Source organism: Sorex araneus, chromosome 2 (genome assembly GCF_027595985.1).
Source record: "Sorex araneus isolate mSorAra2 chromosome 2, mSorAra2.pri, whole genome shotgun sequence".
NCBI classification, from domain to species: Eukaryota; Metazoa; Chordata; class Mammalia; order Eulipotyphla; family Soricidae; genus Sorex; species Sorex araneus.
In genome coordinates, this window is record NC_073303.1 from 197,266,537 (window position 1) to 197,294,470 (window position 27,934).

The 27,934-nt window shown below is 43.0% G+C and overlaps 2 protein-coding genes across 9 annotated transcripts in view; one reads left to right on the forward strand and one right to left on the reverse strand.

Moving 5' to 3' along the window:
* GART (phosphoribosylglycinamide formyltransferase, phosphoribosylglycinamide synthetase, phosphoribosylaminoimidazole synthetase) overlaps positions 1-4,457 on the reverse strand; it is a 38,228-nt gene extending 33,771 nt beyond the window's left edge. The window contains exons 1-2 of one of the 3 annotated variants that reach the window (XM_055128228.1): positions 3,991-4,016; positions 25-136 (exon numbers count right to left, since the gene is read on the reverse strand). Coding sequence is in view for 1 of the 3 variants with exons in the window: in XM_055128226.1 (XP_054984201.1) it covers positions 4,319-4,399 (81 nt within the window). In the remaining 2 variants the exon portion in view is untranslated. Of the gene's footprint in view, positions 1-24; positions 137-3,990; positions 4,070-4,318 lie in introns of those variants that run through there. The other 2 variants (XM_055128226.1, XM_055128227.1) reach the window with 2 other exon arrangements.
* Positions 4,458-4,952: 495 nt separating this feature from the next.
* The window catches only part of SON (SON DNA and RNA binding protein), a 33,975-nt gene continuing 10,993 nt past the window's right edge, over positions 4,953-27,934 (forward strand). For 4 of the 6 annotated variants that reach the window (XM_055126936.1, XM_004620357.2, XM_055126937.1 and 1 more), the window contains exons 1-6: positions 4,953-5,108; positions 8,521-8,687; positions 11,693-17,521; positions 19,528-19,688; positions 21,595-21,741; positions 21,910-22,098. In XM_055126936.1, the coding sequence (XP_054982911.1) occupies positions 5,032-5,108; positions 8,521-8,687; positions 11,693-17,521; positions 19,528-19,688; positions 21,595-21,741; positions 21,910-22,098 (6,570 nt within the window). In that variant the 5' untranslated portion in view covers positions 4,953-5,031. Of the gene's footprint in view, positions 5,109-8,520; positions 8,688-11,692; positions 17,522-19,527; positions 19,689-19,915; positions 21,428-21,594; positions 21,742-21,909; positions 22,099-22,204; positions 23,000-27,934 lie in introns of those variants that run through there. The other 2 variants (XM_055126939.1, XM_055126940.1) reach the window with 2 other exon arrangements.

A 27,934-nucleotide genomic window follows, 5' to 3' on the forward strand; every position in this document is an offset into this window, starting at 1 on the left:
ATAACAGAAGAGCTCTATCCACACCTGTCCTTATGCTGGGGGTTGCTCCTGGCAGCTCCAAAGGTCCTTGAGGTGCTGGGATTTAGAACCCAATCCTCTCACAGGCAAAGCACACACCTTTCCCTGGCTTCAGCCCCTGGGCGGTATTTAAAAATGAGGTAGAAGAGAGGCAAAAAAAGTATAATCGAAACAACATTTGCACATGTATGTTCATCGCAGCACTGTTTACAATAGCCAGAATCTGGAAAAAACCCGAATGCCCTAGAACGGATGACTGGTTGAGGAAACTTTGGTACATCTATACAATGGAATACTATGCAGCTGTCAGAAAAAAGGAGGTCATGAATTTTGTATCTAAGTGGATTGGCATGAAAAGTTTCATGCTAAGTGAAATGAGTCAGAAAGAGAGAGACAGACATAGAAAGATTGCACTCATCTATGGTATACAGAATAACAGAGTGGGAGACTTAACACCCAAGAATTGTAGAAATAAGTACCAGGAGGTTGGCTCCATGGCTTGGAGGCTGACCTCACATTCTGGGGAAAGGGCAACTCAGAGAAGGGATCACCAACTATAATGTAGTCGAAGGCCATGCGGGGGAAGGGAGTTGCGGGCTGAATGAGGGCTAGAGACTGAGCACAGTGGCCACTCAACACCTTTATTGCAAACCACAACAGCTAATTAGAGAGAGAGAACAGAAGGGAATGCCCCGCCACAGTGGCAGGGTGGGGTGGGGGGAGATGGGATTGGGGAGGGTGGGAGGGATGCTGGGTTTACTGGTGGTGGAGAATGGGCACTGGTGAAGGGATGGGTTCCTGAACTTTGTATGAGGGAAGCATAAGCACAAAAGTGTATAAATTTGTAAATGTGCCTTCACGGTGATTCACTAATTAAAAATAAATAAATAAATTTATAAAAAAAATGAGGTAGAGTGGGGCTGGAGTGCTATGCTTGCCTTGCACGCGGCCGACCCGGGTTCAAGTCCCGGCATCCCATATGGTTCCCTGAGCACCACCAGGGGTGATTCCTGAGTGCAGAGCCAGGAGTAACCCCTGTGCATCACGGGGTGTGACCCAAAAAACAAAAAAAGAAAAAAGGGGGGGGGGCTGGAGCGATAGCACAGTGGGTAGGGCATTTGCTATCAGGAGTCATTGATCCAGGTTCGATTCCCAGCATCCCATATGGTCCTCTGAGCACCGCCAGGAATAATTTCTGAGTGCAGAGCCAGGAGTAACCCCTTTGCATCGTCAGGTGTGACCCAAAAAGAAAAAAATGAGGTAGAGAGCAGAGATAGATAGGAGGCTATGACCAACCCACAGTACAATCCTGGGCTCAGTAGGGCTCCAAGCAAGACCAGGAACGATCCCTGAGCTTTATAAAGCCAGGAATGAGTCTGGAGCACAGGTCGGTATGGTCCACCAAGATATAATAGAAGTGAAGTAGAGGGTGAAGGATGTGGCTCCCACAAAAGCACTGCACCAGTGAAATAGGGAGGTGGGGCAGGGCAGACTACATCCACCTCCTTATCTAATGGGGGGGGATTAAAAAGGTTCCTATAAACAATTACCCGTTTTGGGCTCTGGTCTAACACCAAGGAGCTTCAGAGGTGTGTCAAGAATAAGCAGGGATGTGTTTCAATAAAAACAATTGTATTTACGGACATCATAAAAGGAACTTTACGAATTTAACAACAGTGAAACATCCTTTGCCCAGCCCCCACCATTTCATGATACAAAATCCACTCTTCTTTGGGGGAGCTATATTGAAAAGATGGACAGGAACGATCTGCACCTGAGCGCTCAGCCTCCTGAGCCCCGACTTAAGTTACAGATGTTTGGAAAGTGATGGGCGACACGAAAATCACTCCTGAACTTGTCCTTCTTGAGTTCTGGCCAACTGATGGCAAGCAGGGCCCCGGCTAGCTGTAGTTTAATTTCTTCCCATCTTTTAAGGGAATCCTCACCTTGGGAGGATTATTGAAAAGACATTTATAAACAATTAGTACCATTTGACACTTGGTAGTAAAGGCTAATAGGTCATGTTTTATTACTTTTGACAAACATACTTTAAAGACAAAAAATTTCTAATAGGGGAAAGAAAAAAAACAGTGGAATGAACAATTTAGTTTTGGGGCCATGCCCTATTCCTGGCTGGGCCCAGGGGACGGTTTGCAGTGCTGGGGATGGAACAAGATCCAAAGCAGCCAGTCACATGCAAGGGAAGAGTCTTAATCTCCGCAGTGTCTCTCTGCCCCGAGGAATAAATACAGTATTTACTAGTTTCCAAAGGCATTTATTTAGAGGGCAGCTCAGATAGAGAAGGGAACATCAATTAAAGTTTTAGTGGAGGATCCACTCGGGATGGGAGAGGCGGGTTGAAAGCAGACTATAGATTGAACACGATAGTCACCCAGTATCTCCCATTGCAAACCATAACACCCAAAAGGAGAGAGAGAACAATAAGCAATTCCCTGTCACAGTGGGGAGGGAGGGGAGAGGGACCCTGGGGCCATTGGTGGAGGAGAATGGGCACTGGTGAAGGGATGGGTACTCGAGTATTGTATAACTAACACAGGCACGAAACTCTTGAAACTCTGTAACTACCCTCACGGTGAGTCATTAATTAAAAATAAATAAAATAATAAAAAACCAAAGGCATTAATTGTACAGAAATCATACAATGAAACACTGAAATTTGTAATTTTTTTTTAGATGTTAGCTTTGTTAAGTGGATTAAGTTTTGGGGGGGCCACACCTTTCGATCCTCAGGGGTCACTCCTGGTTCTGCATTCAAAAATCACTCCTGGCAGGGGTCGAAAGGCCATAGCGGGTGTTGGGAATTGAACGAGGGTTGGTATCACACAAAGCAAGCACCCTAGCCACTGTACTATAGCTCCAGGTCCAAGAACTGAAAAATATTCTCATCCCTCTGCCTTAGCAGATGAAAAAACAAGCCCAGAGAGTCAGACATATGATAAAGTATTTGTCTTGCACGAAACATCCGAGCACCCGTATGATTCCCTCCACTCCCCACCAGCCTCGCCATATGATCCTTGAGCACCAAGCCGCGAGTAAGCCCTGAGGACCTGAGCCACGTGCCGAACTGGGAAACCAATTCAAAGGAAACACGTGGAGTTGAGAGGTCAACAGGACTCGGTTTTAAATGTGGGATATACGGTTAGCAAAAATTGAAGAGACAGCGATCGCTGACAATTTGGAAAGTGAAAAATTGCTATCGTGGGTTCATGAAACAGCATTTGGTCTTAACAAAAGGGAATCTACACCGAGGGGGCGGGCTAGGAAGACTCAGCTCCAAGACCGCCTAAGTGTGGGTTGAATTTCTGGGTTGAACTATCCCTTCTTAGTCGGGATGCCTTGAGAAACAACCGTTCGGGATATCAGGCATCTAATGGGATTAAGTTATAACCAGAATCTGAGACGGCCAAAATCACTTCATTCGGGAGGGGGCCTAGGGTAAATGTTGGCGGTGCAGAGTGGGTGTGCGTGGGTAATTATATGCGGTGCCCGGGATAAAACTGTCCGCTGAAAGCAAAGCAAGAGCCTAGATCTCTGGACCCTCCCCCCGGCCACTTAATGGCATTTCAAACGATCTGGTGGGGAAAATAAATGTAAAATTAGGCCCCAGTCACAAAAGTGAACTAAATGCAACACATCGGGGACAAGGGGGTGCACCCGATAAAAAAATATGCAATTGTGATAGCCCCCTAGCAAGTTACCAGGCCAAAAGATCAAAGACGCGAAAAGACCCGGGCAACGTGGCCGAGCAGGAGAAAGTGATCAGACACAATGCAAACTTCAGCGAAGTGAAAAAAAGCACATGGCCACCCGTCCACCCGCAGCACTGAGAAGTAGAGGGGAAGGTCCCACGTCCGTGCACCCGTCCCGACACGTTCACTCCACGTCGGCGCCTCCGTTCCCAAACCCGAGCACACGTGGGACGCGCCTGGGGAGCGAAAGGGTCTTACGCACCGACACCAGCGGCCCTCGAGGTCCGCACCCGCTCCCAGAGCGCGCAGCGATCCCTCGGCGCGCCGGAAGTTTGTCGAGGCCCCGCCCAGAAACCTCCTACCTCCCCATTGGCCAGCGCCGCCCTGCTCCTCTTCCCCCCCTCTCCCCCGCCCTTCCCTCTCTCGGGCGCGGCCGCCCGCGCTCTCCCCGGCGACCGGGCGAGCCGGCCCTCAGTGGCGTCTTTCAATCCTTTAACATTGAACGATCAGATACAGCGGAACATCTTCCGCCCCTCCCGCGAGAGCCTCCTGGGCTTCTTAGGGTGGGGAGCGCCAAACGCCAAACTCACTTCGCTAAATTTGTGTTTCCAAACGGAGCGGCTACCGCCCCCGTGTCTCGGGACAAGCCTGGAGACCTTAGCATCAGGCATTGGACACGGGGGAGCTCAAGTCCTCCAGTGTGTTATTTAGAAACCAAAATAAAGCCGATAACAGGATGCCGTTGGAGAAATAGGGATTGAAAAAAAAAAAACCGTTGTCGTACACAGTCCCGTCACTGGGGAGGGGGGTGGGGTGTGATGTCTCGGTTCCCGGATGTAACCTCCCTGATGAAACCACTTGGCGCCACCCGGGCATGTGGGAGGCCCCGTCTGATCGGGTGCACCCATCTCGCTCCCACCCCTCGTGGGTGCTTTTCCCAGGACGCCTCGTGTCAACCTCTTTAAGCCTCCCAAACCCTGCCGGGGACGGGCCACACGAGCGGGCACAGCCGTCTCGAGAGACTTCTCCTGTAATGGCGTCTGCGTCAGTCACTAACATGGCGGCCGAGTCGTGCGCGGCGCAAACGTCAGCAGCTCCCCCCCCCCGCAGCCGCTCAGAAACAGCGGAGGAGAGCGGGGCCGTGCTCGCTGATTGGCTCGGCGGCGGAGCGTGCCGGCCGGGACGCTCCCCCCACAGCCAATCAGGACGACGAGAGACGGAATTGGCCGCTGCGCCTCCTCCCGGGGCATGCTGGGAGCCTGGAGGACTAGCGAGGAGGAGTTGAGAGAACGGAGCGGACGCCATGGCGACCAACATCGAGCAGATTTTTAGGTCTTTCGTGGTCAGTAAATTCCGGGAAATACAGCAAGAGCTTTCCAGGTAAACGTTTCCCAGACTGTTCTGCTCCTAAGGGGCCGTTAGGGTCGCAGGTAGCCTTCCGTGGCATCTCTCTTCAGCGACGCCGTCGTTCCTCGCCTCAGGCCCCGCTACTGCCCCGCCTGGGCCTGGGATCCATTTTCCGGCCTTCCCTCCCTCCCCCCCCACCATCCGCTCCCTCTCTTCCCGGAGAAGAACTTCGCCCATTTCCGAGGTAACCCACGACTCTCTCTTGTTGAACCGGGTTAAGCTGCTCCCCCCACCCCCGCCCCGTGTCCCCCGCTTGCTCGCCCCCTCGCTCGGGCGCGGCGCGGGTAGGCCTCGCCGCCCGCCGGGGACGGGCCTAGTTCCTGCCCCGCCGCCGCCGCCGCCGCGTCCCCTCCCCCCCTCCGCCTCCGCCGATCTCGCCGGCCGGTGCCTCGGCCCGGAAAGGGTCTCTAACGGCCGTTTCTTTGGGGGGGTGGGGGGGTGGGGGTGGAAATCTTCAATCCACTTCATTTTTTTATTTTTATTTTTTGTTTTTTGCGAGCCCGGGGGGTTGGGCAGGGGGAGGTGGCCGGACGGTGCGGGGGCGGCGGCGGCGGCGGGGGGGCGGCCGCGGGCGCTGTCCCCGGGCGGCATTCGAATGGCCGAGCGGCCGCCGCGGCTCGTGTGGAGCGCCTGCTCTCCGGAACGGGCCCGGGAGGGGCCTGGGGAGGATTCGGGATTTTCTTTTTTTTAATTATTATTATTTTTTTAATATTTTCTTTTTTTTCATTTTCTTTTTTTTAAAATAATTTTCTTAGAAAATTTCGCAACTCGTCGCGTGAGACTGGGGGGTTCGGGCGGGGGGAGCTGGGCGCGCGTCTTCGCTATCCCGGCCCTCTGCCCCCCACCCCGCCCCACCCCCTCCTCGTTGGGCATTTTTGGTTTTTTTTTTTTGAAGACGCGCCCCCTTCTCCCCCCCCACTCCGGGTGGAAAACCTGACGTCGTCGGTGCCCCTCGGCGCCCCGAAATGGAAGGGGCGGGGAGCGCCCCCACCCCCGGCGGGGCCGGCTTCGGGTAGGTTGAGGAGTGGCGGGCGTTGCGGGGCGCGGGCGTCTGGCCGGGCCGCCGGTGCCGGGGGTCGGCTCCGGGTCTCTCGGGCTCCGTGTGAGTTTTAACCACTTGAGAACCGAATTCGAAAAGGAGCCGAGACTGCCGATGGTGCGTTCTGTCAAGTTACCGGCGGGTTAATTTTCAGGCACTCGGTCGACGGCTCGGATTATTGTTTTAGCAGGCGCGATTGGTTTTTTTTTTTTTAAAGGGGAAGTGAGGTTTATTGGTGTTTTATTTTTTATTTAAAAAAAAAAACTGGCCTCTCCTGTGTGTGTGTACGTGGGGGGGGATGTTGATGAGATCTATGTTAAGTGGGTTATAATTTTACTGGAAACCTTAATTGTTGCATGAAATACGTAATGATGCTTGTTATCATTTGTAATTTTATTCTTTTAAAATGCAGTTTCCGTGTTAAGATTTTTGTAGTAAATAGGAAGAAATGAGGAAACTGGCCCTCCACGCAGTTATTAATGGTGTTTTTTTTTTTTTTTGCTGTGCAAAGATGCACATTTTGTGGAATTTTATTATTTTGTGTTTTTTAACCTGTTAAATTATTAAAACCCTGTCGCTTGTTAGCCTTCGTATTTGAAACATTGTGATTTGATAAAATTTTGTTTCGGGATGTAATGACGTATTTAAGTAATTTAAAACTTCATTCCTTTACGGTTATTCTGATAAGTATATGATAGTTTTGAGGTCATTACTTTTTCCGAGTGTCTGTTTTGGGTAGTTTTCTCATTTTAAAAATTCATTTTTTTGTGTGTGTGAGGTTATTTTGTTGCACATGTAAATGCTTGGGAAAAGTAAAGCAAGAACTTAAAATTTAAAGACTATTGGATAATTCAGTTTATTTTTAAAAGGAGTACTCTCCGAATAATATGTAACGAATACAGTTTTATTCTAAACTCAGGATTTTTTTCTTTATATGTTGTGTAAGGATACTGATACTTAAAATAAGTTATCAAATGAACCAACTGGTTTTGAATGCTTGTTTTACCTCTTAATAAGTCTGTAACCTTCAGCAAACTTTCTTGTTCCTTGATTATCAAATCAGTAATATTCTGTTACATTGGGAAGTAAGTTTAATTGTATAGAGTTTTGTGATACTAGTAGTAATAAAGTATGATTTGCTGTATTAGGAATTGAAATAGTTGATAACATTTAGTTAGCTACTGATAGTTTGTGGTTTTGCTATTCAGGCTTTTAGGTAGAATGACCAAGTTAAATTGAACACTATCTGAATATCCTTCAAAAACTATTTTCTAGCGCTCGCTTTGGTAGCACATATACTAAAATTGGAACAAAAACTATTTTCTAGGGTTTAAAAGTTAGTAAAAGTGACTGAGTAAATGATTTTTATTAATAAATCTGTTAGGAATCTTAGGGCCTTGAGTTATAAATTCTTGGGCTATCTATTCATTAATTATAAATGCATGAATTGATGCTTTCCCTGTGCAGTTTTTTATAACACCAGAAGTTTTTTATTTTTTATTTTTTTTTTTTTGCTATTTTTGGGTCACACCTGGCAATGCACAGGGGTTACTCCTGGCTCTGCACTCAGGAATTACCCCTGGCCATGCTCAGGGGACCATATGGGATGCTGGGATTTGAACCCGGGTCGGCCGCGTGCAAGGCAAACGCCCTACTCGCTGTGCTATCTCTCCAGCCCCCAGAAGTTTTTTAGTATCAGGATTTTTGCTATGTCCAAGTAAACACTTTGCAAATGTATCGTTTTAATCTTTATGGTATTCCAATAACAGCTTAGTCTTAAGACTGGTCAGAAAATACAGATTACTCTATGCACTGTCTGTGGCTAACTTTTATGTTTTGATACTGCTGATTGTTATATATGCCCAGGCGTGGCTTTATTGTGGCTAAAGTTTCTATTATCCATAATGTTTTAAGCCAAATATGTTTCTTTGCATCTGTGAGTGTGAACTTCATGTTTTTTTTTCTCTTGTGAGGTCACTGTGCCTATGATTCCCAAAATATTTAAATTTCTGGGAGTATCCTAGCTAAAAGAGTGCCCAAAAACTCAGTTTTAAGACTTTTGGTTTTGGTTTTTGAGCATATATGGGGGCTGTGCATACTTTATGCTAGGTGCTCAGCAGGCTGGTGCCAGTGATCAAAACATGTCTTGTGCTTGCAAAGCGTTTGCTCCAGTTCCAATAATTTTTTTGTGTGTCGTCACAAACATGCACCAGCTCTAAGTAAATATAAAGGAATTAAATTTGTAGGGAGTATCACCTAAAAAGATAGAAAATGGTGAAATGTATCAATTTTGAGTTACAAATGTTTATCAAGAAAATATTAATTTTGATAACTTTCCTTGTCAAGTGGAAGGAGCGAGGGCCAGCTCAATGGTGAAACAAATACACCTATTGAAGGAAACCAGGCAGGTGACGCAGCTGCCTCTGCCAGGAATCTACCAAACGAAGAAATAGTTCAGAAGATAGAGGAAGTGCTTTCTGGGGTCTTAGATACAGAGCTACGGCATAAACCAGGTAAGTTGGAGATAATGAGCTATCTCAGATTGGTATTTCATGATATTTTAAATACTTTATAGTATATCTTGATTGAAGAATATTTAAAATGATCAGTAGATTTAGGACTTAATTTTGTTTTAACTTCATTCAGTTTACTAAACTTCTTCCAAAATACAATTGCATTATAAAACATAGGCATTAATGGACTTGTGTTGGTGGAAAATGACTTAGTGAGAGGAATTTGTTTAGTTTTGGATCACAGTGCTTATGGTATGTCTAATCCTCATTCTGTGCTTAGGGGTCACTCCCCATGGTTGCTTGCAGGGTTATTTGTAGTGTTGGGGATCAAATTGGGCTCTGCTGCATGCAAGGCATGTACTTTAATTCCAGTACTATGTCTCTGGTCTCTTTAAAGTCCTACCTTAGGGGACTGGAGCCAGGAGTAACCCCTGTGCATTTCTGGGTGTGACCCAAAAAGGAAAAGAGAAAAAAAAAGTCTGTACCTTAGAAAAACCTTATTTTTGTGTCCTCTCAGCAGCACAGTGAGGTGAAAGGAGTTGCTGCTTATTTAACTTTTAAAAAATGCTTGTTAGGAATCTAGGGCCTTGAGTTGAAAATTTCTTGGACCATCTATTCATTAATCATAAAATGCATAGATTTATGCATTTATGATCAAATAAAAATAACTGGTTTTTAAAAATGGGATTATGTTATGAATTTTACTTTTTGGTAAATACAGCTGACACTATACTTAAATACTGTACTTAAAGTATAATTTAACGTTTTGTGGATAATAAGTGAGAATGATTTTGCTTATTTTTTGGTTTACACCCAGCCATGTTCAGGGCTTCTTTATCTGCACTCAGTGGGGACCGTGTGTGGATACAGAGACTGAAGCTGGGTTTGCCACATGCAAAGCAAGCACCTAACCTGGTGTACTGTTGCTCTAGCCTCAGTTCATTTTATTTTAGTATGTCTTGCCATGTTTTAATTTTCTGCCGTATTCATTAATTGATGAGCAATGGGATGACAGTGATACAATGACTCATTAAAACTTAGTTTTCTGATTAGCTTTTTCTAGTGCTAAGAGTCATCTGATTTGATGTCGATGCGCCAAAAACAGTAACGATAGATCTCATTCCCCTGACCCTGAAAGAGCCTCCAATCGTTGGGAAAGAGAGTAAGGAAAGGCTGCTAAAATTTCAGGGCTGAGAGGAATAGAGATGTTACTGGGGCCCGTTCGAGTAAATCGCTGAACAATGGGATGACAGTAATACAGTGATAAATAAAACTCATCTGGTTGAAAGATGAAATATACTTAAAAATTTCAGGTGCAAATAAAATGCTTAGTTGCATTAAAGGACTGTTAAGAATCTCTATCTCCCGTGAATTTTATTTTTATTTATTTATGTTTTTAATTTATTTTTGCTTTTTGGGTCACACTCGGCCAGCGATGCACAGGGGCTACTCCTGACTCTACACTCAGGAATTATTCCTGGCGCTGCTCGGGGAACCATAAGGGATGCTGGGAATCGAACCAGGGTCGGTCACATTCAAGGCAAACGCCCTACCCACTGTACTATCGATCCAGCTACTATTTTTACTTTTAAATGTTGCATTATTTTGCTTTTGGGCTACTTCTGGTGATGCTCAGGTGTTGCTTCTGGCTCTGCACTAGGAATTATTCCTGGATGTGCTTCGGGATGACTATATGGGATGCTGGGAATTGAACCTAGCTTGGACCTGGGTTGGCCATGTTCAAGGCCAACACTATACTGATACTATTGCTTCAGCCCTAGGGCTTTATTTTTAAATTCAAGTTTCATATCATTGCTGTTCTAAAGGTTATTAAAAACAATTCACTAGCATTTACTGAAAGCTTACTACGCGGCATGCATTGTTTCTTCCAGTACTTAAATCTTTTTATTATTGGGCCATACCCAGTAGTGTTTGGGACTCTTGGGGTTACTTCTGACTTCGTGTTTGGGGGTTGCTTTGGCAATGCTCAGGCGACTTTGTAGTTGGTGATTGAACCTGTGGCTCTTATGCACAAAGTATGTGTTTTAATCTCTTCGGTCCAGTACTTTGTTTTCTAACTCACATTTGTTCCCGTAACTGGAAGCACAGTATAAATAATCGGATCTAATAGATTCTTCAGTGTTTGATGAATTGAAGATACAGAAGCAGGCAGTCATTTCTGAGTCGAACTATGTTGCTTCTTTGGTACATAGGGATCATGAGATAATCATAAAAATTATTACTACTCTGGGAGGGTGATATTAGGCTGTACTCAGTGGTGCTTGGGAGTCACTGCTAGTGGTACATGGGGGGGGGAACTTTGTGGTAATGGAGTTCTGACCCCCAAGCATACAGTGCATGTGTTCAAGCTCATTGGGTTGTCTTTCCAGCCCATAAAAAAATTTGGATGTGGGTGCTTTATATGAAAATTTACAGCATTTAATAAGCAATGCTATTCATTTTTATGTCTTGAAAATAATTAGCTCTAATTTGAAAAGTGAATACTATCATCTTAAATGAATGTTGTGAAGTTACACGTTTGGGGGGCGAGTACTCAAATGCATCCGGGAGGCCTAGGAAGTCCTGATAATTCTCAGCCAACTGTGCCTTGGGGTTAATGCTAGGACCCTAGGATGTGGTGCTGCTAAAGCTCTTTGGTGTTCAGAGGATTTCAGGGCCACACCCAGCCTTCTTTGGAGGCATTCCTGGAGGACCTGTGGTGGAAAGGGTTGATCTGGATTGAACTGGTGTTGGCTGCAAACAAAGCACGTATCTACTATCATTCAAGCCTTGTAAATTCTATCTTAATATAACTCAAGTCTTTGTGTTGAGCTAAGGTTTTAATGGGGATCTATGGGGAAAATTGGTCACTCCAGAAAAAGTTTGGTTAATTGTCATGAAGTGTTATGCTTCAGTGTTTTAACTTAGAATGCAAATGTTGGCATGTAGTTTATCTCCATTATCTTTTGGGAATGTTTGACATTAAGAATTTTCCTTACTTTCAGACATGAAGGAGGCCTCTAGGAAAAGATGTGTGTCTGTACAAACAGATCCTACTGATGAAATTCCCAGCAAGAAGTCAAAGAAACATAAAAAGCACAAAAATAAAAAGAAGAAAAAGAAGAAAGAAAAGGAAAAAAAGTATAAAAGACAGCCAGAAGAAACTGAATCTAAGCCGAAATCACATCATGATGGGAACATAGATTTAGAATCAGATTCCTATTTGAAGTATGATTCTGAATCTTCAGCGATGGCACTGGAACATCCTGTTAGAGCATTTGGCCTATCTGAGACAAGTGAATCTACTACAGTTGTACTGGAACCTTCTATGGTGTCAATGGAGACATCAGAACCACACACCTTAGAAACTTTGAAGCCAGCTACAAAAACTGCAGAACTGTCAGTAGCGTCTTCATCAGTAATCTCAGAGCAGTCAGTGGTAGTAACGCTGGAACCATCCGTGACAAAGATTGTGGATTCCTTTGAAACAGCACCAGTGCCTACGACAGTCGTGTTGAAGTCATCTGAGCCAGCTGTAACAATACCCATGGATTACCAGATGAAATCTATGTTGAAATCTTTGGAGAGCACACCTCCAGAACCGTCAATGATCCTCACAGAGCCTCCAGTAGCTAAAGTGATAGAGCCACCAGAAACCTTTTTGGTATCATCAGAGACACCTACTGAGGTGCACCCTGAGCCAAGCACATCAACAATGGATTTTCCAGAGCCACCTGCAACTGAAGTGCAGAGATTGCCTGAGCAGCCTGTGGAAGTGCCACTGGAGGTTGCAGATTCATCCATGGCAAGACCGCAGGAGATGTCGGAGCTGCCCAAGACCACAGCTTTGGAGATGCCGGAGTCGTCGGTGGCCTCAGCGATGGAGTTGCCGGGGCCACCTGCGACCTCCATACCGGAGTTGCAGGGGCCCTCTGTGACTCCAGTGCTGGAGTTACCTGGGCCCTCTGCTACCCCGGTGCCAGAGTTGCCAGGGCCCCTTTCTTCCCCAGTGCCTGAGTTACTAGGGCCTCCTGCGACAGCAGCTCCTGAGTTGCCGGGGCCCTCTGTGACATCAGTGCCACAGTTGTTGCAGGAATTGCCAGGGCTTCCAGCAACAGCCATGGGGCTGGAGCCACCACAGGAGGTTCCAGAGCCACCTGTGATGGCACAGGAGCTGCCAGGGATGCCTGCGGTGACAGCTGCAGTAGAGTTGCCAGGGCAGCCTGCGGTAACAGTTGCAATGGAGTTGACAGAACAACCTGTGACAACGACAGAGTTGGAGCAGCCAATGGGGATGACAGCGGTGGAACATCCTGGGCAGCCTGAGGTGACAACAGCAACTGGGTTGCTGGGGCAGCCTGAGGCAGCGATGGTGCTGGAGTTGCCAGGACAGTCAGTGGCAACAACAGCGCTGGAGTTGTCAGGGCAGTCTTCGGTGACTGGGGTGCCAGAGTTGCCAGGGCTATCTTCGGCAACTAGGGCACTGGAATTGGCGGGGCAGTCTGTGGCAGCTGGGGCACTAGAGTTGCCTGGGCAGCTCATGGCAGCTGGGGCACTGGAGTACGCGGGGCAGTCTGGGGCAGCTGGAGCACTGGAGCTTTTGGGGCAGCCTCTGGCAACAGGGGTGCTGGAGTTGCCAGGGCAGCCTGGAGCGCCAGAGTTGCCTGGGCAGCCTGTGGCAACTGTGGCGCTGGAGATCTCTGTTCAGTCTGTGGTGACAACGGAGCTGTCAACGATGACCGTGTCGCAGTCCCTGGAGGTGCCCTCGACGACAGCGCTGGAATCCTATAGTACGGTAGCACAGGAGCTGCCTGCTACATTGGTGGGGGATGCTACTGTAGTGGATCCCTTGATGGCCCAAGAGTCCCATATTTTAGCTTCTAACACCATGGAGACCCATATGTTAGCGTCCAACACCATGGACTCTCAGATGCTAGCATCCAACACCATGGACTCCCAGATGCTAGCTTCTAATACTATGGATTCCCAGATGCTAGCGACTAGTTCCATGGATTCCCAAATGCTAGCGACTAGCTCCATGGATACTCAGATGTTAGCCACTAGCACCATGGACTCCCAGATGTTAGCAACTAGCTCCATGGACTCCCAGATGTTAGCCACCAGTTCCATGGACTCTCAGATGTTAGCCACCAGCTCCATGGACTCTCAGATGTTAGCCACCAGTTCCATGGACTCCCAGATGTTAGCCACCAGCTCCATGGACTCCCAGATGTTAGCCACCAGCACCATGGACTCTCAGATGTTAGCAACCAGCACCATGGACTCCCAGATGTTAGCAACTAGCTCTATGGACTCCCAGATGTTAGCATCTGGCACTATGGACTCTCAAATGTTAGCTTCTGGCACCATGGATGCTCAAATGTTAGCGTCTGGTACCATGGATGCCCAGATGTTAGCATCTAGTTCCCAAGATTCTGCTATGTTGGGTTCGAAGTCTCCTGATCCTTACAGGTTAGCTCAGGATCCTTACAGGTTAGCTCAGGATCCCTATCGGTTAGGCCATGAAGCTTATCGGTTAGGCCATGAAGCTTATAGGTTAGGGCAGGACCCTTATAGATTAGGCCATGATCCCTACAGACTAACTCCTGATCCCTACAGAATGTCTGCTAGACCCTATAGGATAGCTCCCAGGTCCTATAGAATAGCCCCTAGGCCATACAGGTTAGCACCCAGACCCCTGATGTTAGCATCTAGACGTTCTATGATGATGTCCTATGCTGCAGAGCGTTCCATGATGTCGTCTTACGAGCGCTCTATGATGTCTTATGAGCGATCTATGATGTCTCCTATGGCTGAGCGCTCCATGATGTCAGCCTATGAGCGCTCCATGATGTCAGCCTATGAACGCTCCATGATGTCTCCTATGGCTGAACGCTCTATGATGTCAGCTTATGAGCGCTCTATGATGTCCGCATACGAGCGCTCCATGATGTCTCCAATGACTGACCGATCTATGATGTCTATGGGTGCTGACCGCTCTATGATGTCGTCATACTCTGCTGCAGACCGGTCTATGATGTCATCGTACTCTGCAGCTGACCGATCAATGATGGCATCTTACTCTGATCGTTCAATGATGTCAATGGCAACTGATTCTTATACCGATTCATACTCTGACACATATACGGAGGCATATATGGTGCCACCTTTGCCTCCTGAGGAGCCTCCAACGATGCCTCCTTTGCCACCTGAGGAGCCACCGATGACACCGCCATTGCCTCCTGAAGAGCCACCAGAGGGTTCAGCATTGCCCGGTGAGCAGGCGACATTAACAGCTGAAAATACTTGGCCGTCTGAGGTACCAGCATTACCTTCTGATGAATCGGTACCACTGACTGAACCTCCAGTGAGTCAGAGTGAGATTTCAGAACCTTTGACTGTCCCGGCAAGTTATTCAGTGTCAGCATCAGAGTCTTCAGTGTTGGCATCAGAGGCAGCTGTGACTGTTCCAGAACAACCAATGGAGCCAGAGTCTTCAGTTATATCAACACCTGTAGAATCTGCTGTAGTTGCAGAAGAGCATGAAAGTGCTCTGGAGAGACCAGTGACTTACATGGTGTCAGATACTCCCATAATGTCAGCTGAACCCACTGTATTAACAACAGAGTCTTCTGTTATATCAGAGACAGACAACTTTAATTCAATGAGCGCTTCAGGACATATTGCCTCAGAAGCATCTTTATCCCTGTTGGAGCCAACGGTAGCTGTTCCAGAGTCATCCCAGAGCACTGTAGAGCTGCCAGGTACAGCTCTCCCAGAGCTACCAGCTGTGACCGCACAGGAACCACCAGCTGGGACTTTCCCAGAGCCACTGGCTGTTGCTGTCTCAGATCCACCAGCTATGAATGTCCCAGAACCGCCCACTGACGCTGTACTGCAGCCTTCAGCCATGGCTGAACCAGAGCATGTCAGCATTTCCATGCCAGTAGTTTCTGCACTGGAGCCTACTGTGCCTATTCTGGAACCAGCAGTGTCAGTCCCTCAGCCTGCCAGGATTGTTCCTGAGTCATCTGTTTCTGTCCAGGAATCTAATGTGACATTGTCAGAGCCTGTTGTCCCTGTCTTGGAGACGAGTCAAGTAATGTCATCTGAAACTGCTTTGGTGTCTACACCAATGATACTGGAATCAAGTGTTATGAAAGGCATGCATTTACTATCCGGTGATCAGAATCTTGCTCCAGAGGTGGTCATGCAGGAGATGCCCTCACATTCAGATAAGGAACCACATAGTGAAGGACACTTGAAAACTGACCTATATGAAAATGAACCTGGCATAAATGTAGACCTTAATATAAATAATCATTTAATTGCAAAAGAGACAGAACAGAATACATTGTCTGCTGCCAGCACTGGTGCTGCTGGTGAAATAGGTGAAGAGAAAATTTTGCCCATTAATGAGACTAAACAGTGTACAGTATTGGATACCTGCCCTAGTGTTAGTGAGGCTGATATAGGAGGAACTCTGTCTTCTGCTGGTCCTGTTGCTCTTGAACCTGATGCAGTGGGAATTAGTAAGGGTATGGAGTTTGCCACAACATCTGCTCTTAGTTCTATTAGTAAATATGATGAAGTGTCTTTAGCTACGCAAGATACTGAACATGACATGGTAATTTCCACCAGCCCCAGTGGTGGTAGTGAGGCTGACATAGAGGGACCTTTGCCTGCTAAAGATATTCATCTTGACTTATCTAATAATTTTGTTAGTAAGGACACAGAAGGACCATTACCTATGAAGGAGAGTGACCAAAATTTAGCAGTTGCTCTCAGCCCTAAAGAAAATAGTGGTGAAGATAAAGAAATAACTCTCCCTAATAAAGAAATGCTGTCTGACTCAGGATTTTCTGCCACTATTGATGATATTAATGAAGCAGATTTAGTGAGACCATTACTTCCTAAGGACATGGAACGACTTGCAAGCCTTAGAGCCGGTATTGAAGGACCTTTACTTCCCAGTGAAGTTGACCGTGACAAATCTGCTGCCAGTCCAGTTGTAATTGGTACCCAAGAAAGAGCGTCAGAGTCCTCTTCAGAGGAAAAAGATGATTATGAAATTTTTGTTAAAGTTAAGGACCCACATGAAAAAAGTAAGAAAAAGAACCGTGAGAAAGGCGAGAAAGAGAAGAAAAGAGACTCTTCCTTGAGATCTCGAAGTAAGCGCTCCAAATCATCTGAGCACAAATCACGCAAGCGAACCAGTGAATCTCGTTCTAGGGCAAGGAAGAGATCCTCTAAGTCCAAGTCTCATCGTTCTCAAACAAGGTCACGGTCACGGTCAAGACGTAGGAGGAGGAGCAGCAGGTCAAGATCAAAATCGAGGGGAAGGCGATCTGTATCAAAAGAGAAGCGTAAAAGGTCTCCAAAGCACAGATCCAAGTCCAGGGAAAGAAAAAGAAAAAGGTCAAGTTCCAGGGATAATCGAAAATCAGTTAGAGCGCGAAGTCGCACCCCAAGTCGTCGAAGTCGAAGTCATACCCCAAGTCGTCGAAGAAGATCAAGATCTGTAGGGAGAAGAAGGAGCTTTAGTGTTTCCCCCAGCCGAAGGAGCCGCACTCCCAGCCGAAGGAGCCGCACCCCCAGCCGCCGCAGCCGCACCCCCAGCCGAAGGAGCCGCACCCCTAGCCGAAGGAGCCGCACACCCAGCCGAAGGAGGAGATCAAGATCTGTTGTAAGGAGAAGAAGCTTTAGTATATCACCAGTCAGACTAAGGCGATCACGGACACCCTTGAGAAGGAGGTTTAGCAGATCTCCCATCCGACGTAAACGATCTAGGTCTTCTGAAAGGGGCAGATCTCCTAAACGTCTGACAGATTTGGGTGAGTCATTTTACAACTTAATGGAATTGTAGTGGGAAGTGTTTTAAACTTGAATTTTTTCTACTCTTGAGTCATATGGAATGTCCTGGGTTACTTACTGAGTATATATTTCTTTTAGATTTTAATAGATTGGGAGTAAATGCACAAAGTACTTAGTACATGCAGACAGTACATGGGTCTGTAAAGTACTCACACACCTGCTTACGGTACATAGAACCAAGGTGTTTTCATATTTGAATGTCTTAATTTGCTGGAATCATCTCCCATAACTAAAAATGGAAGATTGAAGTTCAGTTTAAGACATGGTTTGTAATATACTCAAATTGTAGGTTATTCCTGGGACTGGAGTGATAGCACAGCGGGTAGGGCGTTTGTCTTGCACGCGACCAACCCGGGTTCAATTCCCAGCATTCCATATGGTCCCTGAGAACTGCCAGGAGTAAGTCCTGAGTGCAGAGCCAGGAGTAACCCCTGAGCATCGCCCATTGTGACCCAAAAAGCAAAAAAACAAAAACACACCCAAATTGTAGGTTATTCCAAATAACCTTGTAAATCTGTTTTTTTTCTACCAATTTTCTGCTGCTAAATTTAGAGTCTTAAAATGGTAACAAGGAACTGTTAAACATATATAAAGATTATCAAATGGGAATGTAAAAGGTAAATTTTGAAAGGTATAATGGAAAAAAATTGATACAGTGGAAATAAGCAGGGAATTTGCAGGAGAGGTGTTTGACTGGGTGGTGGTACTAGCAAAGCAAACTTAAAGTACTTTTAATCTGGAAAGTTGTTAGAACTTTATATTTTTGGGGTACTCCCCAATTGTGAATGGGGCCCAACAGGGGGCCATGAGGGGATGGCATGCAATGCCAGGGATAAAACTTGGGGCCTGACCTAGCTTCCTGGTTCCATTACCTATTTTTAAATATGGTGCAGAAATGGTTAAAATTTGATGTCTACAATAATAAAGGATAATCATCTCAGTAGAATAGACCACTCCAGATCAGAGTTGTTTAAGATAAAAGACTCAGAGAGGCCAGAACGATAGTACAGAGGGAAGGGAGTTTGCCTACTTATCCCTGGCACCATATATGGTCCTGAGCTGACTAGGAGTGATCCCTGAGTGCAGAGCCAGGAGTAATAAGTCCTGAGCATCACCAGAAACTTAAAGCAGGTGAAGCGCTAATACAGTGATTAGGGCATTTGCTGCCTATCCAGGTTTGATCCCTGGCATCTCATGGGCCCCAGAACACTGCCAGGAGTAACCCCTGACCATCTCTGGTGGGTGTGGCCCAAGCCTCTCCCCAAACAAAACAAAATCCCCTAGAAGAACACTTGAGAATGCTTGATAAAAGTTCATTGAAAGGCTTTTGAATTTAAAAAAAGTTTGAATTGAAATAACTATAAAATTGCTGGATGACTATAAGTTAGTAGAAGTGACATGAATAAAACATATTTATGTCTCTTACATTTGCAAAACTTACCTCCCACAAAGCAGAACTATGTTGTCTGCTGTAAGTATTGTGGTACAGGTGAGGTAGCACAGTGAGGAGAGGAAGGTCAATTCTACCTAGAGCTGTGTTAGAAGACTTGGCTCTTGAACTTGGTCTCAGTGATTTAAAAGTCTCACAGATTAGCAAATGATGTAAGGAAATGATAATTTTGGGAAGTGAGACTATGTCAGTTATAAGTATTAGTGTGGTAAAGCGATTGGTTAGAACTTAGCTACTTTCAAATGTGCTCAGTATAGACTTAGTTGTTTAGGGGGCCTGTGCTTAATAACTGGGAGCTAAAATAAGTGATTTGATCCATTGTGAGATTGTAACCCAAACATGAAAGGTTGTAACTTATCTCACGGTGATTCAATGAAATTAAAAAAAATAAATAAGTGATTTGATCATAGCTTCGGTAATTTGATGCCAAAATTTGATGTCTTTGTTGGGAGGATAAAGTTTTTGATGATACAGAATGTACAGTGTCTTGAGAAAACAATCTTTTTCTTCTTACAGATAAGGCGCAGTTACTTGAAATAGCCAAAGCTAATGCAGCTGCCATGTGTGCTAAGGCTGGTGTTCCTTTACCGCCAAACTTAAAGCCTGCACCTCCACCTACAATAGAAGAGAAAGTTGCTAAAAAGTCAGGAGGAGCTACTATAGAAGAACTAACTGAGGTAAGCTAGACAAAATTTGTTTTCATTCTTAAGTGGTTATTCCAGTGACCTTGACTCTGGAGCGTGCCAAAACCTGAATTGTGGGCTGAACTGATAATGGCTGGCCAAAGTGGCCAAAACCCGAAATCCAGATGTGGCAGCGGCAGAAGCTCTGTTTAGCAGGCCATTATCCGGGATGGCTAAGCTCCGCTAGCTAAAAGTTACTTCCCATTACTTTTGCTTTCCAGTTTTAGAAGCCAAACTGACTGAGGAGTGGGACGTTTCGTTTGAATGGAGGAGGTGTTGAGTGAGCAACACGCAGAAGCTCGCCTACAGTTTCGTTTCCATTCACGACGTGTTCACTGATCGCCACGAGTGTACTGCATATACGCAAAGACACAGACAATCTTCAGAAATGATCTTTTGCCACCGGAGCTTGGAAATTAATGAGAATAGCTGGCCATTGCCTGAAAGGAACTTCTTTCGCATCAACATTTCGGGTTTTGGCTGTTTGGTACCAGCCATTGGTGATAATGGCCGGCCATTATCAGTTCTTTCTGCGGTTCGGGTTTTGGCAGTAACATTTTAAACACATTTTTGTTTTTAAAAATTTGGTCTTTTCAATTGAGGCTTTTTTTTTTGGCATTGTTTTATTAATATTTTTATTCTTTTGGGAGGACGCTGAAATATTGCTGCTAGGATCCAGAAATACCACACTGTTTCATATATTGAAACTTGTTATTGGCTAGCCTGATGCCAGCCTGCAAATATCAATGTGTTCTGTTTCCCCTTGATTATAAGCTTGGTATACTGTTTTTGGCTAAATGAGCTTTTTATCCTATTGTAATGTTTTTAATTGATAATAGATGTGAAAAATTCTGCCTGTATAGAGACAAGTCCATGCAAATTTACCCTGACCTTTTTATAAAAATGGAGTCTTTTACTTCTCAGGAAGGAATTGGCTTTGCTTTGTGTGAGACCTCATCAATTATACCCTCTCCATCATGCCTTATTTTCTTCCATTCTTGAGATCTGTTCTTTTAAAGACTTTAACTTGCAGAACATTTATGGAGAGACGTTACTATTTAACCCAATTACAAATGTTTCTAATCTTTTATTTTGACATACATTTGGGAATCATTCAGTTTCTTAAATTGGTTCCTCGTTTAGATTTACTACAGTATGAATAGCAACTTTAAATGTAAGACCCTAGTAAAAGGCTTCAAATTGCTTGCTTACCAAATCCTGCCGAGCTCCTTCTCTAAAACCTTGCGAACATTTAAAGAGTGTCCATATGTTTTTAGCCTCATCTTCCAACCTTTTAGTAGTCTCCTCTCTTCTGCCTTTTTTCGTTTTTTAAACATCCCATGTATAGGATGACTTTATTTCCCTGCCAAGTTTTCTTAACTATAAATATCTGGCTTAAAACTTTTCAAGGAATATTCCTTGATTATCACATTCTGCCTGATTTCTGTTTCTCTTAAGCTTCTGTTTTCTCAGCACTTATGTACTTGGTTTGTATTATATCAGTTTGCACTTGTTACTTGTGTTGCTCTGTAAAAGCGTTCCTCAATTTCATGTGTATGTATTCCATCTCCTGAACTAGATTGTAAGCTCCTTTGGAGCAGGGACCATGGGGTTTGTTATTATTATTATTATTATTATTATTATTTTTGGTGTTTTTTTTTTGTATTCCTTGGACAGTGCCCAGTACAGTGCTCTGCACATAGTAGGTGCTCAATAAATGTTGTTGACTGACATACCAGCTAGAACGTGTTTAAATAATAGATAAGTTAACCTGTCCATAACCTATTTAATCTTGTTTTACTTTTAAAAATTGAGTTTCTGTGGTTTGATTCTTTAAAGAAAACGTATCTTAATGTACATAAAGTGTAAGATTATCTTTTGTTTGTTTTTACTTTTTAAGAAATGCAAACAGATTGCACAGAGTAAAGAAGATGATGATGTAATAGTGAATAAGCCTCATGTCTCAGATGAAGAGGATGAAGAACCACCTTTTTATCATCATCCCTTTAAACTCAGTGAACCCAAACCCATTTTTTTCAATCTAAATGTGAGTATCAGTGTTTTTTTTAAGCTATTCAAAACTAAAGGGAGTGTCATCTACACCCCCCCATCCTCCAAATTTGGGCTTAAATCCTATAAGAAACACTGAATAAAGTTGTCCCTTGGGGACTGTGTTCAAAATCTGTTGATTTAATTAAGTTCTTAATTTTTTTAGATTGCTGCAGCAAAACCAACTCCACCAAAAAGCCAGGTAACATTAACAAAAGAATTTCCTGTGTCGTCTGGATCGCAGCATCGAAAAAAAGAAGCAGATAGTGTTTATGGAGAGTGGGTTCCTGTAGAGAAAAATGGTGAAGAAAACAAAGATGACGATAATGTTTTCAGCAGCAATTTGCCCTCTGAGGTAAGTAAGATGAATAATACGTATTTCTTTATTTTTTTTTTATACCTGAATCTGCCATTTTATTGTTACTTTATATCTGATTTGGATTCTGTTTCACTCTTCTTAGGGCCGGGTTAAACGGCAGGGCCGGGTTAGACGACAGATGAAACAACCCGCAGCTTCTCATTTGACAGTAACTCGATGCAATTCACTTTGTGGAACCAAGCCACAAAGTGAAAAGCATCGAATTGCAGAGAACAGTGTTATCACATCCCTGCCCAACATTGGGCCCTCCTTGCACTTGTGGGAAGGTAGCCCAAGGTACAACTATTTAGCATCCCGTTTTGCTTCAAGGCTATATAGCTCTAGATTTTGGTGGTAGCAAATGTACTGGGTGGAGGGATTAAGCGGAGAGAGGCAGATCCTCAGGTTCAACACAAGAACTGGATTGGAAAAGGTCATTGTAGGCTACTGTGAACTCTTGGATACATAGCCCATTGCCCTTAATAATGGTTTACTATTCCTTTGGGTTGTTTGTCAGATAGCCTTTAATTTTAATTTCCCTTACCTGTGCTACCTTGGCCCTATTGAATTCTTGTGTTTAACCTAGTGCTCAGCCTTGGTACTCCCATTTCCCTTCTCCTTCCCCTCTTTGCTACTGTTAAAAGTTGGAGAAGTGGCAATCACAATTTGAAATTCCCATGAGGCTATAGTTGTATCTTGTCAAAATGACCCAGTAATAATACCAAGTGTCTAAACAACCCCAATTCAAATGCCGCCTGATTAATGTGCTCCTAAATATAGTGCACATGAAAACAGCAAGACTTGTATATATATGTAAATATATATATATATCTGTATCTTTGTATGTACCTCTGTATCTGTACCTTTGCTGTATCTTTTAATAAACAGTTTACTTTTATTTAACTTGTTGTGCAAAATCACGCTTGGGGGATCTGGGAGGGTGGAGACTTACTAGGGGGGGGTGGGAGTTTTAAACGCTACCATAGGACTAGTCATCACCCTTTGCCCTTGGTTTCCGGAGCCCAGACATTTATGCAAGGACTGGACTAGCTATCTGGTGCCCTTACAACGTGGGACTTTTCCCACTTCCTTTTCTTGCAGTTCTGGGCTGTGTAGGTCAGAGAGACCTGAACTCTTCACCTTCAGGTTCCCTTCATGGCCATATCATCTTCACTAAACATCAGTATTACAAATAAATCCTTTTATAAAATCAGAAAGTGAACAGAACCCAAATCAGAAACTTTGGTTACCCCTTCTCCCTCTTAGTTATTCACAAGCAACATTTTCACTTTATTTGGTTGCTGTTTGTTTTTGAGCTGCGGCATTTTAAGAGTTCGAAGTATAAAAACGGAGTGTGACATAATGCAATTACAATATGGGTGGTGATCTATATTTACATAAGGGCTCAACAGTTGAAGCAAGTTATACCACTACCAGTGATAAAAGAGTAGTTGGTTCGGACATTATATTTGTGAAACATTTTAATAGCTCAGTTGCTAATCCCTTAGGCGACCTGCATGTCTCAAGAGATAGAGATTGATACTTGCCACTGATTTAAATACTAGGTTGCTTAATATAAGCCATGAGACCTGAAAAACACAAATTCTGAAAGAAAAGCTTTCAGTAATTTGCAGATAAAGCGTTTAACAGAGTTGGAAAAGAACAGATTCTTTGTGAGAAAACTTTTCCAGTGGTATGAAGCCCTTAAGATACTACAAAGTTACAAGGAATTTTCCTAAGTGACAATTTTATGTCCAGTTGAATATAGGGGAAAATTGCTTAGCGATTCCTTATGGTATTGGTTCTGAGTAACACACATCTGTATACTCAGTATCCAGTCATTTTCTTGTGTACTGTTTAAAGCTCAGTCCTATATGTCAACAGGAGTGGTTAGATTTTAATTAAAACATTAGGGGAGTTACTCCAAATCCGAGGAGGTTACTCAGATTTTGTAAGTAAAGGACTCTCGTTAACACAGGAGGAAAAAAAAATCTTCAGAAAACTAAATGAAGGAAGTAGATGTCTCCTGTAGATCATACACCCCACTGTTTGATACCAGAACTCTTTAAACTGGATTTTTAAAAAAATTGGACTTGAAAACAGGCACAAACTTGACAAAAATTTTCCCAGAATCTGGGCCAGAGAGATAGTACAGTGGGTAAGGCACTTACCTTGCACACACTGACCTGGGTTTGATCCCCAACATCCCATGTGGTCCCCCAAGCTCTCCAGGAGTGATATCTGAGTGCAGAGCCAGGAGTAACACCTTTGTAACACTGGATGTGGCCCAAAATAATAAAAACCCTATTATCCCAAAATCTTAAGAGGAAATATTTTTGCTTTTAGGTTTCTGCAGTTTTACCTAGTAATACTAAAACACCCAGAGGCAGTGTTCATACTATACAATGTTTAGATTTACTTATTGCGCACCATTGAAGATAAATGTTACAGAAATACTGGCCCTTTTTTCTTTAAGGGATTGTGAACTCTTAGAATAAAGGAAATTTGTATTAATGGTCAGTATCTTACTTGAAGAGTACACTCTTCAATCTTCATTTTAATGAAATTTGTGGTGGGTTATAATTTTGAACGTCAAACATTTAGGCAAAAGTTAACGGATTTGGTTCGTTATGTATATAGACCAAATTCATGTTGCTGTGATCCTTAATCTAGCCAGTTGTCTTCTACATGAGGGCTCTTTGATATAAATGAGTGGATAGATGTGGATGAATCAACAGAAATCCATCTCTTAAGGAATATCAGCTCATCAGAATGTGTGTGTGTCTTACTCCTGTAACATCGTCTTCCTACCCAGAAGCCAGCCAACATCTTCCTCAGTAAGAACTGACCACAGTGACCATGTTGGTGTGAACTTGATTTATATACAATGAAATTATCATCAGAAAGCCAATATTTAAAAAATTGTCCTTGTGCATATTTACCTTTAATAAGGTTAGCAAAGGTGTATTAGGAAAAGATTAAAAGTTGTCAAGTTTAGCATAGCTAAGGTTCTTGAGGTAAGATGCAAATTAATTGGAAATTAAGCACAGGTCTGGTAATGGTGGAGTTTGTTACACTGAACACTGTTTTTCATCCTTTGATTCTTATGCCTGATAAACACTGCTTTTCTTCTAGCATATTTAAGAGGTTATCTATTAGCCTTTTATACTATTTTTAATGTATAATTAGCACAGTACACTTTGTTGTAAGAAATTGCTCACTTTCCAAAATTAAATAGAAAAATTTTGCATTTAATGTTTTTTTTTGGTAAACATTTTCTGTATGAACATCTTTCGGATTTATTGCTTTTTTTAAATGCTTAAGTCACTTTTCAGTCTGTTTTCTAGAAACTATAAACATTTTTGTATAATTTGTTACACTGTTATTAAGTTTGAGATAACTAAAGTTGTGTAGAAAATAGTTTTCATTATACCAGTATTTTCCTTATTTTGATTGATCTCATCCTAACAGTTCTCTTCAGATCCTTCTAAAAAATAATAAACTATTTGTTCCTTATATATAACAGCTTAGCAAAAGTTGATTGCTTTTCTTAAATTGTTTAGGATTTTTAAAATAAACATAACTTGGGCCATGCATTTAACATCATGCCATTTGAGTTATAGGAAAAAAACCAGTCTATAGAAGTAGATGAAATAACTTATACAGAATTTTGTTAATATAAGATCTGAAATTAAAAACCTGTACATACACGTTGATGTCACCTTTTAAAAGAAGTTGTAAAGATAGGAATTTTTTTTTAGAAAATTTTTTTCAATAATTCCTTTTATATTTCCTAGAATATTAGTAGCAGTTGAAATTACACTTTGTACATAGGTAGAAGTCTTATAGGAAAAGAAACAAGGTATGTTGACAAGTCAGTAGCAGTATTTTATGGAATTAATATTCTCATTTTTTTAGAAGAACTTAATATTAAAATGGTTAAGGCTCTAAAGCTTCACTATACAGTATAGTTTATTAAATGGTATAATACAGAAGTAATTTACCATTGAAGATAATCAGTTCTTAATTGTCCCAGCCACATTCCAAGTGCTTGGCGATTGCTGAACTGTTGTATATTGCCGCTAAAAAGAGTGTAGCTGTGATGTTTTAGGGGTGTCTTAATCCAAGAATGGGGTTTTGGTCTAATTCTTGAATATTAATGCTTTAGGGGAAATTGGCTTTTTTAGTCCTATGTATTTAGTTACCCTAAAAAAGCTTGAAGACTTGTTCTTGCCACAAAATTACAGGTAGTGTATTGTTTTAAAGAAATCTGAGAATCCTTAGTAAGTTAAAATCTAATTTATGATGTTTTTAGTATATTTTTCATGTTTGCAAATTGTAAACATGAAAAGTCAATGGAAATAATTTCTGGCTCACTTGGTAAGCTTATTGAGTGCAACCAGATAGTTTCAATTTTGCAGAGATGTTCATATGTGAAATATAACTGGAATTTGATAAGGCATTAACTATTAGCCTAAATGCTTAAGACAGAAAAGTACAAGGATGTAGGATATCTTCAGAAGATGGATTCACAGATTGGTAAATTAAATTAATATTTTTAGTTGGAAATAGTAAATTGCATTTTAGAAAAGTCCGTGCTTTCAGAGCCATCTTAAATACATTATGGTATATGAAGTTGGAAATTGTAGAAATGGGTAACACTGCCATAATTTTCTATGAGTTTAGAGTTTAATGTTCAGTAGGTTTTTGTTCTAAAAAGTGTAAACTCAAAATTTAGGAAATGTGAAATGATGACGTAGGTTAAGAACAGGAGTTTTTAAAACACAAAAATAGTTGAGCTAATTTGGTCTTTGTTTTAATAATATACTTCCTGACCTTGAAAATTTTTAGCTATTGGAATGTAAGTTATTCAGCAAGGTTGAGGTTCTGAAGGTAGAAAAGGAAGATTTGTATGAGGTAGAATTCGGTCATAGTCACAGACACTTATATGAAAGTTTTCTTAAAAGTATTATAGCACGTATTACAATTAAAGGTAGTAATAATGAGTCAAAGAAAACATGCCCAGCTGTCAACTTTAAATTTATCATATCTATTCAGTACCTACTAATAAATCTGTGTAAGAATAAAGGAAAGTGGGGCTGGAGCAATAGCACAGCAGGTAGGGTGTTTGCCTTGCACTCGGCCAACCCAGGTTCGATTCCCAGTACCCCATATCGTCCCCTGAGCACTGCCAGGGGTAATTCCTGAGTGCAGAGCCAGGAGTAACCCCTGTGCATCGCTGGGTGTGACCCCCCAAAAAATAATAAAGTTTCCTTTATAAAATTAATTTGAAAAAGTGATTTTTCTTGGGTGAAATAATTAAAAAATATTAGAGCAAATTATTAAAATATTAAGAATTGGTGAGTTGATAAAAATCAGTCTGCAGTTTTAATTTTAGGGGAAAAATCGAATACTTGATGAATTTTTCCTTATGTGACCGAGCCTTCCACATATGTCAGAAATTGGGAATTTGCTGTAAAGTTTACGTTTAAGAATTTTCCGTGGACACCATTTGAGACATCAAAATTACACAGTCATCTGCCTAGCATAAGGATTTTACAGGTGGGCTGTGAGCTTTGGATATGTTACACACTTCAAGAAAAAATTGGAACTTCGGTTATAAATGTATGTAAATTACAAATGAAACATTTAAATTGAATCTCAGTAGACGGAACACAATCCCTGGGCACTGCTGGCAGTGATAGCTCCCCTCCAGCCCCCCTCTTCCACAGTACAGAGCCAGGAGTAGTCCCTGAGCTCCACCAGTGTGACACAAAAACAAACCTAAAAAATTTGGTGAAAATATTTAATGAAAATGTTAAGAGTTCTTAAG